Below are 18,772 nucleotides of genomic sequence, written 5' to 3' on the forward strand. Positions count from 1 at the left end.
TATTTTTAAGGTTTTAAAGTGTATTCTTGTTTAACACCATAGGCTAATCATCCGAAACGAATTTGCAGCAGAAGGCATGAACAGAGCAAAATGTTATTATTTATGAGTAACGTTAAACTGTATTAATAAATGTGACTGAAAATTTAATTGATAAGACAATTGAATGCAATAGAGTCAAAACATTAATTTTGAGTAATTAGTGAGGAGTTAGCATGTTTTTCACTTTAAAATAATGGGCCACATCACTAGTAGTTCCTGCGGGATAACAAGGTAACGCTTGAGTAATTAGTGAGGAGTTAGCATGTTTTTCACTTTAAAATAATGGGCCACATCACTAGTAGTTCCTGCGGGATAACAAGGTAACGCTTGAGTAATTATGGAGGAGTTAGCATGTTTTTCACAAGTAATACAAGTTATTTAATTCATATTTAACACATACTGTACAGGCACTAGTAATATTCTAACAAACATTGTAATCTGGAAGATGTGGTTTTGCGATTATCACAACATAAATGCAGCCAATTTCTTCATTAAGGATGCAAATTGTTTTTGACAAGAGAACATCAATGTTTATATTCATATCCTAAAGAGAAGTCCTCCTCTGGCGGCTACTGTAACATAAAGGTAGGTCTTTGGAGTCTGAGACATATTGAACTGACACTCAAGAGCTCATAATAGTGAACTAATCCAATCATGAGTGTCAGCATCACTTCCTAATTGTTTAAAATTTTAAACAAATTATCATTATTAGTATTATTCTATGTTTAAGTTTGAAATAAACAGAGAACATGCGTCCATCCTTTGGCAAGAGTAGTAGTCACAATCTCATCCTGTAGCTAATGTATTTGGGGAATATAATATTCATAAACTGGTTTCCACTAAGAACCCATTAGAGGCACAAGCTTCTGAAATGTTATGACCATGTTAAGAGTAAAAAAAAAACCCCACAATTGTTCACTTTTTAGACATGTTACTTTTGTGATTAGTAATTAATTGGTTATTCTTTCTTAGTTCACAAGTAGTTCTCAGTGAGGATACATTTCTTTAGTAATAATCAAATACCTACCAAGGAACTACCTTTGTACTAATTTAGATATTACTTACTGCTTAGTTAATATTGCTTCCATATTAGTTAATAGTATTAAGTTCGGTGTTAATGCAGTACTACCTATTACTTCCTGCATAGCTACTTGTTAACTACGGACCATTATTCTAAAGTGTTACCAAAAACTCCTTATAAAATACAAGTAAATACTAGTTCACACATGCAAACATCAAATAATATACTGTATATGCAAATAACACAACATTCTTGTGACCCAAATTCAATGTGGGGGGTGACGTGTGTTTTATGTCATTTAAAAAAAATTGTTTCTTAGTTTTCGAACATCCAGTCTGACAAAAGTCTTTTATTCTTTAATATAGTCTCCTTCAGAGGAACAGTTGTTATAAAAATTGAAGATGATGAACATGAGGAGAGAAACCACAGCTGAGGAAGAACAGAGCGATGATGATGATTATGATGATGATGATGATGATATTCCATCAGGTATGTTTCATCCTTTAATGTTTTTACTTTTTCATGACATTTGTCTGCTGTCAGAAACTGTTACAAGAGTTGCTTTTAAAGTCACTTTTCTACAGTTGTATTCCTCATCTGTGTAAAACTCTTGTAAACGCTGCTTTTTAACAATGATATATTAATGAAGGGCTGCTATTTGATTATCTGCCATTTATTTCTTGTTTTATTAAGAAAGAAACATGTTAATCCTCATCCTGCCCATGTTCTCCTTCAATCAATGTGCAAATTAAAGACTATAAAACAAGTATAAATGTATGAATGTAGCTTATGCTATACATTATATACAAAAGCATGTTTTTCATTACTGTTATAACTTGACAGAGTAGATTGACTCACAATATCATGCAGAATCTGCTATTTAACAGATTCAGTTCAGTAACTCTGAATTCAGTGAATCTGGATTAGTCTCTTATGGGGGAAATGACACTAATAATGAAGTTTCTTGGTCTTGACAAGCAGTTATACTGTATTATTTACTATATTTGATCATATAAACATGACAGAATTGACCTTAAAAATCTAAAAACAAATACTTCTGTTTCTTTCTGTCTAGTTCCCGTCCATTTCTTTTTGCTTTACATTTGCCACAATAGAATTGATTTTTGACAATTTCTGTGGTCATTTTTAGACTTGATGGATGTAAAAGATGAAAGTGACAAACTGAGATAATAGTTTTTTAATAGTTAAGTGACAAACTGCTGATATTGTGGTAAAAACTGTCATTGTGAAGCCTTCTAATGCTCTCACTTCTCTTGAAGAATATGTAGATATAAGGATCATCTACATTGAATAATAATTCAGTATTTTCATTCACAATTAATGTAATTCAACAATAAAGATCCTCCATGTTTTGATTATATCCTGTCTGTCTGTTGTAATGTTTATGTGAGCAGATATTCATTGTTCTCCAATGTGTATTTGCATAATAATTACCAAGCTGTTTAGATTATACTCAATATCAGTTATAGAATTGAACGCTTGTCTTTATTCAGATGATGCAGTTATTACAATATAAACCAAGAACCTCAATATTTCACAAGTAATTCAATGTTTACAGCTGGAGAGGATAGAGAGAAAATGGCTTCAGAGATTTCCTTACAAAATAACATGTTGAAACACAGTAAGTGTAACATGTTATGTACAATTTAACCATATATAATATTAAATCATATGTCAATTTCATAGTATATTTGAAAAGCAAAAGCAAAGTAAAAATGAAAAAGAAAAGCAAAATCATTGTGTTGATTAGAAATATATAGATTCATAATAAATTGCCCATTCAAATGTAGCCGTGATGAAATATATTTTTTAAACAAATCACACAAATATATGTCTCACAAATATTTGATTATAGTTAATGTTTTGTCATTGACTGATATTTTAAAGGCCTGAATATACAGGGTTTTTTTTTGCACTTGTACACATTTTGACCTAACCCACAATCTAAAGTGAGAACTATTTATGGTTAATAAGTTGTTAACAAAGCATTATCTAACTCTTTATATATGAGCTAATTAAACAAACCTTTTATTAATTACAGTGACAATGAATGAAGAACTCACTATTTGTATATAGTTTATTAATGTATTAACTGCAGTTTATAAACTATTATTTAACTATAAACTAATAGTTTGCAAATTACTTCCAGTAAGTACTTTATTACTGTATTATTATAAAGTTATGTTAAAATCTACTTGACCGTGGTTTAGTGCAAAATCTTTTTTGGTTTTCATTTACATTTTCTAATCCATTAAAGGTGAGACAGGAGTGATGATCAGTGGGTTTGAGTTTTTATCTTTATCATTATTGCATGGGTTGAAATATGGATAGAGTTTGTCAGTGAAAGTCTGACCAGTGAAAGAGTAGATATGAGATCTGGACTCCACGTCATAAAAAGAGACCAGACCCTCCTCATAATCCACAAACACACCAACCTTCTCAGGTTTCACTCTCAGAGATAAAGAGACAGATGGATACTGTTGGATGGAGACAAGCTTTATATTGATACTCATTCCTCAGAATCACAGTCCAGACTCCATCCTCAGGTCTCAGTTTGAACTTCCCCTTCCTGTTAATGGATTCTCTGGCCACTCCTAATTCCCACCTAGTCTTTCCCTTCACCTGCACCTCATAGTAAAATCTCCCTGAACTGAATCCCTGCTTTGCCAGAACACACAAAAACGTATCAAATCTCTTTGGGTTTTCTGGGACGTCCTGCTTAACGTCTCCATCACTGACTTGCTTTCCATCATCAGACAGTACGAGACATGTATAAGCTGTATCAGGATCCAGAGTCACATCCACTGAGAGAGAACAGACATTATCAATCAACTTCAGAACAAACATTTTCAGATGTACAGTATATAATACAGATTAACACAGTATTGTGAGTGTATTGAAGAAAATGGTGTCAGTCACACTGTACCTGCAAACTTCTGCACAAACTTCAACCCTGTGGACACAGATGACAATATAATGATGAATTATTTATAGCAATAATTTCAGGTTAACAGTGAGTTTCTCTCTGGTAGCATCAGTGGCATGAGAACATTTCACTTATAAAACCAAGAGATACATTTTCCTCATTTTTTAAGGAAACTTAAGCAGTTTTGAGGCCTGAATTGAGGAACCGATTAAGCAGATTATAATAAGAAGGCTACCTATTTATTTTAAGATAATTTGTTAAATTATGCAATTTAATTTAGAGACAGACACCATTGTTAGTTCACAGCATGCTTTGCACATGACTGGAAATGGAGAGTAAATATTGAAATTAAGTGTTATTTTATGTGTTTTTGAGTGAAGGGAAACATCAGTTAATGTTTAATGATGTCATCGTCCAGCTCAGTTCAGTTCTCATATAATGATGTCAATACAGGAGATCGTCTCGGTTACATATGTAACCCTTGTTCCCTGAGAGAGGGAACGGAGACATCTCGTCGTGACCGACAATTTTGGGATCTCGCTCAGAGGACCGATCTACTTCGAGTGTAATTAAACGAGCCAATTTCACATTGGCATGCAATCATTGCATTCAGCTGCTCTGCCTCGTCAGCACGGGTATAAATGAGCAGCTGGAGCGTGATGCAATCAGTTTTTCGCTGAGGAGTTGAGCCGAGTTGGCGACCCAGGCCCCAGCGACGGTACAGCGCCCGTGGCGACGGGACGAGACGTCTCCGTTCCCTCTCTCAGGGAACGAGGGTTACATATGTAACCGAGACGTTCCCTATTGTTCAGTCACTCTCGACATCTCGTCGTGACCGACGATTTTGGATCCCTACCAAAGCGCCACGGGTGCTGCCCGCTCTCAGCGCCCTGGGCAAGCCTCCTAAACCCTCTTACCCTTCTTGGCGATGAGATAGGGCTTACCCAGAGAGTGTCCGTCACTACTGTTCCGAATAACCCCTTTATAGTGACAAATATTGGATAACGCTGGGAAAGCGTGCCCCCCCCCCCCTTCTTTTACAAAGGAGGGAACGCTGCGGAATCCACATCCTTCTAGAGGTCTAGTGGAAGATACCGTATGGACTAACCTTGTAAAGGCTCTGCAATACGGAGTCCCTGAGTGGCTCTCAACATCTGGAGGATAACAACACTGGCAGGGATGGCAGGGCGGACTCTGCCAGGGGAAACACAGGCTTCATTAAGAGCTTGCCGTGGAACACGCATATGGAAACCTGCTGAAGGTCACACATATGGGCATCCAGGCCTAGAGCTGGCTCTCAAGGATACATCAGTCGTAGGCCTGGCACCGGACGCTCCGCAACGTCCGGACGCCATAGGGATGATCGGAGGACTCACAGGGTCTGCTAAGAGGACTCTCTGGAGAATTGTAGCGCACTTGTGGGCGCAGCAAGCCGACAGTAACCCGGGGCCCCCTCGTGTCTCTGACCATTTGAGGCGAGAACACGGGAGGCGACCGGCTCCACACGAAGGCTATAAAACCTAGTGAACGTGTTGGGTGTCGCCCAGCCCGCAGCTCTACAGATGTCTGTCAGCGAGGCGCCCTGTGCCAGAGCCCAGGAGGATGCAACACTTCTGGTAGAGTGAGACATGGAGTTTCCAGAGGTCTGGGCGCGAGTGCCAGAGGGTGCCCCGTCTCTGAGAAAGCAGGTCCTTCCTCAGAGGAATGAGCCAAGGAGGGGCTATCGCGAGGAGCATTAGTTCTAGGAACCTGCTCCTCGTCCTCCCTGACCTTGTACAATGTCTGTGCGAGAAGGCTCACTGGGGGAAACGCATATTGGCGCAGGCCCCGGGACCAGCTGTGTGCCAGAGCGTCCGTGCCGAGAGTTGCCTCGGTCAGGGAATAGAACCACTGGTAGTGGGTGGTCTCTGGGGAGGCAAACAGGTCTACCTGTGCCTCTCCAAAATGACGCCAAATCAGCTGAACCGCCTGGGGATGGAGTCTCCATTCCCCTGGAAGTGCTGCACGTGATAGCTCGTCGGCTATGGTGTTGAGTGCACCAGGAATGTGAATGGCACGAAGCGACCTCAGATGCTTCTGACTCCAGAGGAGGAGGTGGCGGGCGAGTTGCGACATGCGGCGAGAGCGCAGACCACCTTGATGGTTGATGTACGCAACAGTCGCAGTGTTGTCCGTGCGGACCAGCACATCTTTCCCCTGTAGGCGCCATTTGAGGCGGCTCAGAGCAAGACGTACTGCTAGCAACTCTAGGCAGTTGACATGCCAATGCAGATGGGGTCCCGTCCAGACCCCTGAGACTGCATGCCCATTGTACTTGGCACCCCAGCCGGTGGCAGAGGCATCTGTGAACACCACTGCATGTCGGGACACTTGTTTCAGGGGGACTCCTGCCCACAGAAACAACGGGTCCGACCACGGGCTGAAGTGTTTGCGACACTCCGGAGTAACTTGGACCCGGTAGGTGCCGCGTTGCCACGCCCACCTCGGAACTCAGCCATGGAGCCAGTGCTGAAGCGGTCTGATATGGAGATGACCGAGCCGCTGCGGCCGCCATATGCCCCAGGAGCCTCTGAAAATGTTTCAGTGGAACCGCGGTTCTGCCCTTGAAAGTGCTCAGGCAGTTCAGCACCGACTGGACACACTCGTCTCACCTCAGGGCTTTGGCCTGATGGACCTGCAGTAACGCCATGGCGTGTAAAGCAGAGGCAGCCTCTCCACAAGCTCTGTAAGCCTTGTCGGTTAGCCCTGACGAGTATTTACAGGCCCGGGATGGGAGACACGGTTAGTGTGGAGTTAGGGGAAAGTTGCATGGCAACTGCCCACTCCACGGGGGGGATACGCGCATAACCCTTGGCTGCCCCGCCATCGAGGGTAGTGAGGGGGGAGGGGACCCTAGGACCACTTCTGGCAGTAAAAGGTGCCGTCCATGACCTAGTGATCTCCTCATGCACCTCGGGGAAGAATGGCACCGGGGCAGGATGCTGAGAACCAGCGCAAGCTGCCCCGAGAAACCAATCATCCAACCGAGAGGGTTCGGGACACGGTGGAGGGTTCCACACGAGCCCGACACTCTCTGCGGCCCGAGATAGCGTAGCCATCATCTCTGGGTCCGACTCGGGCAACACTGCCACACCCGAAGGGGGAAGCGCAGCCTAGTCATCATCCCGGGAGAGAGAGGGCTCGCCCTCCGATGCCGCGATCGACATCTGATCGTCAGGCGGGGCGCCGAAGGATACGACTGGTGCAGACCTCAAGGGTGGCCCAGCCCGTTCCTCCGACGGTCCAGCTGGTTGCGGAACATGGGAGTGAGGGGGTCCTGGGGGTGGTGGCCCTGCGGAACTGGTCCTCACTGTCACCCTCAGATCTCCCAAGCTACGGCCCAAAGTAGCCCCCCGAGGAGGGTTAGATCGAGGCAGAGGCGAGGGGACTCCCATACCTTTGAGGAGTGAGAGCCGCGATCGGAGCTCCGAGATGGTCATGTTCCTGCAGTGAGAACATGACTCATCCACGAACGCTGACATTGCATGCCGAATGCCCAAGCACACAATGCAGCGTCCTTGACCATCACCTGACGTCAGGAAACGACCGCATCCAGAAACGCACGGTGTGTTTGCCATTTTTGTACAAACACGCATACACCTGAAGCACGCAGGGAAAACGCCCACTCGCGTCACCAACGGGTAAGGGGAATCCCGCAGTGCACTACCAATACCAGCTGTTAAAACAGCTATTGTTTTTAAATCCTCGCTGGATCGGTGAGGGAAGTTGCTGCCGCGCCGTATCGCCAACACTTCCAAGAAGAGCAGGAAAAACTCGTTCTCTTACAGGTTTGTAGACCTTCTTTGTTGACCGAAGCAAAAGACTGATTGCATCACGCATAAGCTGCCAATTTATACCCGCGCTGACGAGGCAGAGCAGTTGAATGCAATGATTGCATGCCAATGTGAAACTGGCTCGTTTAATTACACTCGAAGTAGATCGGTCCTCTGAGCGAGATCCCAAAATCTTCGGTCACGACGAGACGTCGAGAGTGACCGAATGATAGGGACAGGGTGGGAATTATACCGCGGCCACGCACGTGGCCGCCGTTGCCCTACACTTTGGCCTTCATGCCCCGTGAAAAAAAAAATCATCGTACAGCCACAGTGGCCTGTGTGCCCTGGCCCTGTCCAAGTTCCATGTATAAAGCAGAGCATGTGAGCGGAGTGGAGCGGGAGCGAGCGGGGAGCGCGAGCTGGCGGATCTTGGACAGAGCGCAGAGCGGCAATTTCAAAAGGACGGAGCGTCGCCCTATTTCCCGCTCCAGTTTCGCTCCGCTCACACCACGAGTCTGAAGCATGCTCAGTCAAGCCTGACCCTGAATCCATCTGTCTTGCACAGTCATCAACAGTAGACTATTTTCAGTCAAAACTTAGCTCAATAATGGAGTTCAAAAAGTACTTTAAAAAGGAAAATGAGAAGTCATACAGGTGTAGCCTACTATTAATAATAATTAATAACTATAAATCGCAACAGTCAAAAAATGTGCCATGAAGAAGAAAAAAAAACATATGCCTAGCCTAAGTCGCACTGGACTATAAGTCGCATTTATTTAGAAATTTATTTCACAAAAAAAAACAATGTTACAGACTGGACAGTTCTCCGTTACGGACGTGAGCGCTCTGAAAGCGGCACTAAAAGACTGCTTTATAAAACTTTCACAGAGACCTCAAGCAGAAAGCACAAAGCCTGTCTTTAAATTTAATTTCGTTTTGTATTAATTGTATCTTAATTTTAATCAATGTTTCATCAACCAATTGTCTGGATTTAATCAATTAGAAGTGAATATATTAGAAAATAGATAATCACGACAGGAAGGCGCCGGCGAAACTGGAGCTTGTCTCATAAATGAACCGAAACTCAGCGCATAGCCTACTTGCCTCACAGACCTGAGACATATATATAAAGCTTGAAATGTCTACTTTTAAACAGAACAATTCAAAACGAAAGAAAACAGACTGCTCTCTTATGTAATCCGTATGAAATGTGCATTTCTCTCTGGCGCGTTCACTACTGCGAAGATCGCGAGTCAGCATCTTTCCAGCCGACACAGACATAAAAAAAAATAATAAAAAAAACTGGTTTATTAGTAAACAATTAAAATGTCTCCTGCTATATTTTACATATTCATAATCATTAATTTTGCCGGTTCGTTGTGACAGCTTTTAGGTGCTTTATTGGCAGCAGTGCCACCCTTACATCGCACCAGCACCGAAAACATAGAGATTTTTTTCTTTTGGGGGCATTTTGTTTGTGTTCAGACTTTCTCAGTTGTTTTTAGGCACGATGTTAGAGGACGCTGCTAATAAAGTTGCTAGTAGGCCTACACATTGGATTCATGTTTATTATTATAGGTTAAAAAAAATACCCCAGTTTTTATGCCGTTCGTATCATTTTATTTTGTTGTATTTATCCGCCACACCTTGAAGGCCGGTTCGTGAAAATATTGTCTGATATTAAACCAATCTGTGGCGCAAAAAAGCTTGGGGACCGCTACAAGTGATATACATGTAGATTTTTTTCCTTTTTTGGAGCGAGCGGGGGGCGATTTGAGTGGAGCACGAAGCAAACTGCGTTGAGCGCTGAGCGATAATGATTGTGAGGGTGTATACCTTCTGGATGAAATGGTTCTCTCTCTCACACTCACATGATATAGAGGACTGAATAAATATTTTGAATGCTTTTATTGGCATTTGTGTTGTTTCTGAATGCTTTTATTGGCATTTGAGGTGTTTCTGAATGCTTTTATTGGCATTTATGTTGTTTCTATTGTTGTGTGAGGGTGTATACCTTCTGGATGTAATGGCGCTCTCTCTCTCTCTCTCTCATTAAAAAATGTTTTTTTTTTATTAAAAAAGTCATAATCCATGTCTTATTCCAAATTAGGATGTTATGGTATCAATCTGAATGGGAAAACCATCGAATTGTACTCAATGGCCTTTGTGCCCTGTCATATGGCCTTGGTGCCCCTAAAAAAAAAGAAAAGGTGGAGGCCAAATGGCCTTGCCCCTAAAATTACATAATTCCCACCCTGGATAGGGAACAATAATATTGTTGAATATTAAATGTCCCCAACTAAGCAAGCCAAAAGCCAAAGGAGACCGTGGTAATGAACCAAAACTCCATCAGTGACAGAATGGAGAAAAGAAAAAGAAAAAAATACCTTTGGAGAAACCAGGATCACTGTCAAATACAATACAAGTCCAATTCAAACAGGTCATTTCCGTTCACTAAAAATCACACACTTTTGAGAGTCAACTTTAAAAAAAAAAACATTTCACAAGGAAAATATAAAATTATTATTAAATTCATTGTGTCATATATATTAAATAATTTAGGAGATTTTACATTATTTATTCAGGTAGATTTCATTAAAGAAATCAAGCCTTAAAAACTACTAAAAAAATATCATGTGTAATATAGTTACATTAAAATAGTATTTTTTTTTCTTTAAATAGCATGTTACAATTTTTACAGTGATTTGTATTAGTGTTTGTTCATGAATAGTCACATCATATCACTTACATGTCTCAAAAGTTAAAGTAATACTGTAATAACTGGTTATGGTAAAGTTTGGATATAACTTTACATACTCTACGTTTAGTAAGTGATTTTATCATACCAGTCTAATGCTAACATGGCAAGTTATGTTATGGTTATATTTTTCAAACAGTGTGATTAATTTCTAAGTTAATAACAAACAAAAAAATCTATACACTGTATTTGATATTCACATACCAGTTTGACTGAGTTTTTTATGCAGTGTCTCATCTAGAGTTTTCTTCAGTTGAATCAGAGCTATAAAAAGAGAGTTCACATTCACATCAGAGTCAATCCTGATCTCAGTCCTGATCTCGTCCGTGTGGACGAGGGTTCAGGGATGAGCTCATCTACAGCAGGAGAGAGAGAAGACTGTTAAATATGATCATTATTTTTAAAGCAGTTAATTCAATATGTTTTACACAGGAGCTTTCTAACACAGTTGAGGCAAAACCTCTGTATGAATATGGATGATATCACCGTACTTCCTCTAGTTGATTGATTACATGAAGAATTGCTTATAGGTTCTCTATTAAAACATTTCTGAAACATTTAAATATGCAAATTAAGCTTTGTCTTATGTTCAGTCTATAGTGTTTCATCGCCATCTAATGGCCTGGCAGCAGAATACAGGGTTTTTAGTCATTTTCGCGGATCCGTGTGAATGAGGATTGTTTTGATAATGGTGTCGAAGAAAACTCAAAGGAAAAACTTCTCCATTTTCAGCATATCGGTGTCGTGTAAACGTATCCTCAAGCACAAGAAACAAACACATGCAGGCATCCGTCTCCACACCCAACAGAGTGAATATGTGGGAAAGCTTCTTTCACTCTTGTCCTTCATTCACAATTTATCCCTTCCCTTCACCCATTCTTCCCTTCACTCAGTTCAATCAGAATGATTACATGAAAAATATAATGTTCCGTCAATGCAAGCTAATTGACAGTCATGTTTGGTATCACTTGAAATGTTTCACTATGATTTGTACAATGGTCTCAAGTCCAGAGAAATAGACCAAAAGCTACAAGTTAGAGAGTTTAGAAATACTTTGCTTACTGTGGAGGGAGAGCCCTTTACCAGTGTATTTCATGCAAATTACCTTCTGTCCTCAATAAGGTCTAAACTACCCAAGTCTGGGATCTTGATTAATGCAAATTCCAATTGTTAGTTCATGCCTCCATTTGGAGGATGTTTTGTCTTTGTCTGAGTATTTAAAGAAATGTTGCAAAAGGCTCAGGGTGATTCTGTAGTCTGATCAGCCCGTAATGCTGAAGGTCTTCCATACACTCAGCATTATGTATCTTTCAGATGTCAGGTATGCATATTTAACTCTTTATTTCTGAGCATTTTATGTTTTGTATTGATTATCTTCGATATGATTATGTAATTGGCATTATAGATTTCCCTGAATAATAAGAAATTGTTACATCTGATTTTATTCTGACCTACTTTGAAATTATTGACTCTACTAGATTGTTGTATCCATGTTTCTGCTAATCTGTGTCCAGGGTTGAGTACATACTAGATCTCGGGTTAGATTGAGCATGTAGCACATCAGGCGAGATTCTAGAAGTATAAATTGGGCTTTACTGCTTGACTTTAGTTAAGTTGTTATATAGTTGTATTCACTATTGGGGGCTTGTCACGGTCTTACGTGTTATTTTCTTTTGGTTTCATTTTTTGCTTTCTGTCTGTTACCTGTTATTTACGAGCCGAACTGTAACAAGGCTTGACAAAAATACAATTTAAATAATAGCAAGCATGGGGCGGCATTACTTCATAGCACTAGCCATAACCTCTGATTATTGTTTGAGCTTTTTTGTTATATAGGCGACTGTAAGTGTCACGATCACCAGTGAGAGTGACTGGGATTACCACCAGAGGGCACTCCAACCCGGACCATTACCACACCATAACGGACTTCATTCCCCATAATCCTTTGCGCAGACTAATCAGCCATGATTACATCCACCTGTGGTTCATTAGCCTTGTTAACTCTGTCATTCACTGAGAGGTTTTGTTAGTAGTTACACTGGTTTCATGTCGCTTGGTTTTTTGGATTTCTTGCCTGTTTCTGGATTACTCTTTTGCCCGTTTCTGTTCCCTGACTTGTTTGTGTGGACGGCCTGTGTTTGACCTTGCCTGCACTTTGGATTACGTGTTTGTATTGTCCCTATTATTAAAGCTGCGTTTGGATCTCCAACCTTTTTAGTCTCAGAGCAGTTAGTTACAGAAAACCTCACCATGCACAGATCCAGCAGACGAGTAAGACCCAGACTCAGTGTTGATCCAGCATTTCAACTCATCTGTTGATCCAGCAAGATAATAGACCATTCGAGGACCACACCCGAGACTTTCTGAATCCGGCTAGTTTAACAGACTTTCCTGATTTTGCACTCATTGACTTTTTGTTACGGACTCAATGAATTCTATCAAACAAGACTCATTCGTGATGGTCCTCGAGGTTCCCTCATTGAATTTCTGGATTATGTTCTGTTGTTGGCTGATTCCTTCTTCACTGTTGGGGAGGTGGAGGAGGACTCTTCCTCTAAATATTTTTTGGGGGCGGGGGGCACTATGCATCAAGCTCAGATGGCAGAGCTTGGCCCACTGCGGTCACCAGCATCTCCAGCCCTGTTGGCCCCCAACGCCGGTCTCTTCAGCCGCCGCCGCCTGCCCATCAAATGGCTTTCGAGCCTGAGTCTTCGGCCAAAATGGCCGCCACCACGCCTTGTGCAGACTAATCAGCCATGATTACATCCACCTGTCGTTCATTAGCCTTGTTAACTCTGTCATTGACTGTGAGGTTTTGTTAGTAGTTGTACACTTCAGTTCTGAGCATTCTCCCTGGTGTCATGTCCCTTGGTATTTTGGATTTCTTTTTTTTAGTTTCTGTGCCCTTCCTTGTTGTGTTTGTGGACTGCCTGCCTGTGTTTGACCTTGCCTGTACTTTGAATTACGAATTACTATTTGAATTGTCCCTATTATTAAAGCTGCGTTTGGATCTCCAACCTTTTTAGTCTCGGAGCAGTTTGTAACAGTAAGGGACTAAACGGAATTACTATTTAAATAATGGCAAGCATGGGCGGCTTATCAAATATTATTAGTCATAACCTCTGCTCTGACTAATGATCAGACTGGCGAGTTTGTGACTGTGAGATTCACGTTAACATCCGGTGTGAGACTCAGAGCAACATTGGAATCCGAATGAACAAGTACAATCTAAAGTAAAGAGTTAAAACAGAATAATAAAATATCTAGATAAATTATAAATAACCAATAATCCACTGGCATTCCAACCTAAATTCGAGGTCAAGATAAAATTGAGTCAGATAAAAGTGTAATTGAAATTAAATCACTCAAGCGACCAACACACAGAAAACCTTCAGCCACACCATTGGACACCGTCGTTGGGTCAATTGGGTGGACCTTAAAGAACAGAGTGTTTGTCCTGTAATATTGTACATATTGACTGAGACAGATGTTGACAGACCTGTATGAGATGGAGATTATCTTTAGTGTGTGAGAGCTGCTCCAGCTCAGTGTTTCTCCTCTTCAGCTCAGTGTGTTCCTGATCCAGCTCTTTAATGAGATCTTCAGCCTGTTTCTCTGCTGCTTTCTGCTGTTCCTCCATCATCTTCAGCTGCTCAGACTGACATCTCTCAATGGAGCGGATCAGATCAGTGAAGAGCTCAACACTGGTGGATTTCTCTTCCTCTGTGTTTCTCTGATGAACGAGAACAGTTATATTAGTTAATCTATTCAATATTCACATATTATTTACAGGGATAGTTCACCCCAAAATTAAAATTCTATCATCATTAATTAACCTTATGTCACTTAAAATATGTAGTATTCAGTGGGACACAAAAGAAATGTTCGTGCTGCTCATGAGGACAAGCTGTTGAAGCACTCCAATAGAACTCTTGTGCAAAACACTTAGATTGGTGCAGTGCTCTATGGGAAAAAATCATATTTGTTTGGAGCAACATGAAGGTTACTAGATGATGGCAGAACTCACAATGTAATTCAATTTCTTTGATAGTTAGAGAGTGAACAGAAAGTGAAAGTGAAAGTGAAAGGGGGATCGGAAACAACCATGAGTCAGGAAATGAACTCGGGTTGATCGAAGCACAAACCTTTCTCAGCTCTAATGAGTGCTGGATCTCTTGAATCTTCTTCATTCTGTCCTGGATCATCTGATGAACGTCTATCTGTGTCTGAACCAGCTGATTCTACATACAGAGAAACACACAGACACATTTATCACTGAATATAGCTTTCCATCTTCTGATAAACTAATATTTGAATATTGACTTTTAAACCATTTAAAGACCAAATGAATTTAAAATGATAGTTTTAATCTTTTAGCCCATGTCTGACAGCTTTGAGGGTAACAAAATCAGTTTTTATCAGATGTAATGAAAGACTATTGGATTTGGCTGTTTAAAATAAAAGGGACAGGTTCTTCAACATGGAAACATGACACAGGAAAGACATCTGCATTTCACAGTGTGTTTAAAGTGTTTTGTTTGTAACTCTTTACCTTCTTCTCTCGACTCTCCTCCTCTATAGGAACAGTGTTGTGAGTCCTGTGTTCTCCTTCAGTGCAGGACAGACAAACACACGTCTGGTCATCTCTGCAGAACAGCTCCAGAGGTCTCTCGTGTTTCTGGCATATATAATCCTCCAGATTTTCCACAGTGTTGATCAGTGTGTGTTTCTTTAGACGTGGGACTCTGAGATGAGGCTCCAGATGAGAGTCACAGTAAGAGCTTTGACACGTCAGGCAGGTCTTCACTGCTTTCTGCTTTCCTTCATCACAGAAGTCACAGAACACTTCAGATTCTCCTGGATTGAGTTTCTCCTTAAAGTGTTGCACAACTTCTCTGAGTGTTGTATTAATCTTGAGATCAGGTATTTTGCTGAATGTTTCTTCACAGAGTGGACAGAAGCAGGTCTGTGTGTTCGTCCAGCTTTTGCTCAGGCAGGTTCTGCAGAAGTTGTGTCCACATGGAGTGGTGACTGGATCAGTGAACACTTCCAGACAGATGGAGCACTGGAGCTCCTCATTTAGTGCTGGACCACTGGAGGATGCCATGGCTGAAAAGATAAGTAATGATGACAATATATCATCTGCATTGCTGAAGAGAGCAACTTTCATAATACAAGTAATGTTCACGTAATGTGCATGGTTAAAAAATATTATTACTAAAATCTGTACTATGAACCACTGTCAAGCAGTCAAAGCAGCCATACGTGCCATAAACAGGCATATGAGACAACTAACTAACTGGTGTATATGAGACAGCAGTTTCTGACAGGAAGTTCCTCCACCTCTAACTCTAACCTCACTGAGCCTATAAGCTCCGCCTCTAACTGCCAGTCTGAGACCATGTGATGTAGTTAGATCTATTAGGCTGCAGAAGAAGAATCTAAATACAGAAACTAAATGTGTCTCTGGGAGCCATAGTACAGCAAATGTAACTTTTTTTTACAAAACCATATTATACAATCATGAAAAGATATGTTTATATATAAAAGACAACACAGAAAGGGGTGAAAGTGTATTTTTCAAACAAATAACCCACTAAATAAACATCTGTAAATGCCATGTGTCAGTTTTGTTCAACCCTCTACTGCACACACTTTGATGGTACATGATAAAAATGTGTTCCACATCATTTCTTGGTTCATTTAGGAACATTTTTTCGTTGCCTAATGATTAATTGACATATTGTAAGAAAATGGTCAGAGAGCAATACAAAATCACAAATCTTTTTAAAAAATCTCAAGAAATCTACTAACTATATTTAGAGCTTATATTGTGCACTACTACATGATAATATGTGATAACGTCCAAACACATTGTTAGCAAAGACATCCTTGAAAAGTACATCTTAACGCACAACGTTGCACTGAGGCAACAAAAGGAAAAACTAAATGAACTGAACATGCAAAATAAATTAAAAAAAATCATAAAACCTTCTCTACAGCTTCATTCACACACACGTTTTATTGTTCATGTCATTTTAAATAAGATTACTAAAGCAAATAAACTTACTTTCTTCTCACATCAAATCTTCTCAAATCCCCGCTTTCAAATGCTGCTTAACTCCCACACCTTATTATACTGCTCTTTTTGGACCATTCTAATTGGTTGCAATCTTTTATAGAAACATACTGAACATAGGGCTTAAGAAAACTTTCAACGCTGTGCTGTAGAGGGTTAATAGACGTGACTTTTACTAGAGAAGTCATCATTCTGATTTTTCATTTGTTCATTCTGCCGCCAATTCAAATACTTCCTGTTTCTAAAGTCTCTAAAGTGTGACATGACCACAAATAATCACACTTTGATTTACAGCCACAAAAAAGACATACAGTACTTTTACCAACAATCTGATGAATCTACTGAACTAGTTCATTTCCATCACTTACCTGTGAGTGAATATCAGATCTGGTCGTTGATTTCAGAGTTTCTGAAATGAAATGCTGTTTGATGAAGCTTCCTGTTCATATGTTTAGCTTCACTTTCTCTTAAGTCTTTACATACTTGCAGCGATGCTATATAGTCCAGTCATTTTAAGCCAAAATGGGGGTCAACCTAGAACAAATTGCAACAGAAGCAAACTCAACTGATTTTGTATCCTCAATTCTGTCAGGACCACTACCGTCAAATATGATTGACAATTAGCATACAGTTTGGATTGGCGGAATGGTTCCGTTCTGGGCGAGAACTCCCTGCGCATCCATGCAGCCTAGCATGGATAAGAGCAGGGAGAGCAGCAATAATCCCCCTTGGAGTAAACAGAACAGAACCAACATGAAAATTTGCAAATATATTTAATTCAAGATTTAAAGTACAACATAATTCGATAATTATTCTGATTCAAGGGGAATCAGAATGTCAAATCCTGACTGGGCGAGAGGAGGAGCTGGGGATGGAGGAGGGTAATTGCTCCTGAGAAACGCGAGAGCTGCTGATAATACTGAAGGAGCTTATATATGTATATGGTGATAGGTGTCGTATTCCTATAGGTAGATGTGGATCAGCTGAGGGTCAGCTGAGGGTCAGCTGATGCGAGCTTGACTAACGTGACCTGCCAGAACTAACGCTATGCTTGATTATGTCCTGAGTAAGGAAGAAAAAGCCCCAAAGAATCCCATTAGGGGAAAGTTTAGAAAAAGACCCAAATATACCCTATTCATACGCCTCTTCATTCTTTTTATCATGTGAATATGCTAAAATTTTTACCCTTTAGATATCACCATGAAAATGACTGAGTTGATTACTTACATTAAGACAAACAAAAAATGTATACAATTTTATTTTTTTATTTTTTTTGGTAACATGAGCAAACGGTGCATAATAATGTATGTGCTAATTTGCATAAATAACACAACATATCTAAACATTGGATATAGCCAGGTGAAAATGTCTGTTGAATTTTGTTGACATCTTACAGTAAAAGACTATAGAGTCAAACAAATGTCTCCATAAGGGGCAGAGATTCAGTCATTCATTCAAGGTCCACTCAACTGTCAATCAACTGTCACTAAGCTGTCACTCGGGTAAGAAAGATTTCCTTTTGTTTCTCCTACATGGATTATTCAACCTACATTAATAAAACATACCTGGTGATCAACTACAATTTATTGGGAACATCTGGATGTGTGTTGAGCTGTGGTACAATTATTATTGGTGAAATAATCTCTGCAATAATAATTAATAAAGGCTGGTTTAAAGTAATTCTTCCTGCCTCTATGTATTAATGCTGTAAGGCCCGCTATATTGGTCCAATCTGCCGGTTCGCCAATAAACGGGGAAGGTATCACGTGTTCTGTCCTCACTCATGCAAAGTATTGATTGGTTAAATTTACAATACATTTATCATATGTATTTACTCGTTAATTCATCTGACTCCATAAATGAAAGGTTTTAATAATATCTGTGCCTCACTAAAAGTGAGTGAATGTTTGACTATTCCTTTTAACCATTAAATGAACAATGTCAAAATCAGTTAGAATAATCACGTTACAATTTAATATTTCAGATATCAGAGATCAATTCCACAATCAATTCAAATATCTAGAACATGATTATACATTGGTTACACCAAAGAATCTTACCCAGCTTGTAACCTGAGATAGAGAGAGAGAGAGAGAGAGAGAGAGAGAGACAG

General features: G+C 40.4%; 2 protein-coding genes across 2 annotated transcripts in view; both read right to left on the minus strand.

Annotated features, from left to right (window-relative positions):
- LOC311072945 (E3 ubiquitin-protein ligase TRIM39-like) overlaps positions 1 to 16,042 on the minus strand; it is a 29,070-nt gene extending 13,028 nt beyond the window's left edge. The window contains exons 1-3 of the mRNA XM_084098319.1: positions 15,799 to 16,042; positions 15,133 to 15,689; positions 14,726 to 14,821 (exon numbers count right to left, since the gene is read on the minus strand). Of these exons, the coding sequence (XP_083954445.1) occupies positions 14,726 to 14,821; positions 15,133 to 15,689; positions 15,799 to 15,862 (717 nt within the window). The 5' untranslated portion in view covers positions 15,863 to 16,042. The remainder of the gene's footprint in view (positions 1 to 14,725; positions 14,822 to 15,132; positions 15,690 to 15,798) is intronic.
- LOC311073720 (E3 ubiquitin-protein ligase TRIM21-like) lies at positions 1,513 to 14,478 on the minus strand (the record flags this gene model as incomplete). Its single annotated transcript, XM_084099660.1, is given in 6 exon segments — positions 1,513 to 3,571; positions 3,573 to 3,885; positions 4,008 to 4,034; positions 10,785 to 10,899; positions 14,080 to 14,313; positions 14,455 to 14,478. Coding segments are annotated over 6 exon segments (960 nt in total). The 3' UTR covers positions 1,513 to 3,324.
- Positions 16,043 to 18,772: the final 2,730 nt, after the last annotated feature.

Source organism: Abramis brama, assembly GCF_963993115.1.
Source record: "Abramis brama genome assembly, chromosome: 22".
Classification (NCBI taxonomy): Eukaryota; Metazoa; Chordata; class Actinopteri; order Cypriniformes; family Leuciscidae; genus Abramis; species Abramis brama.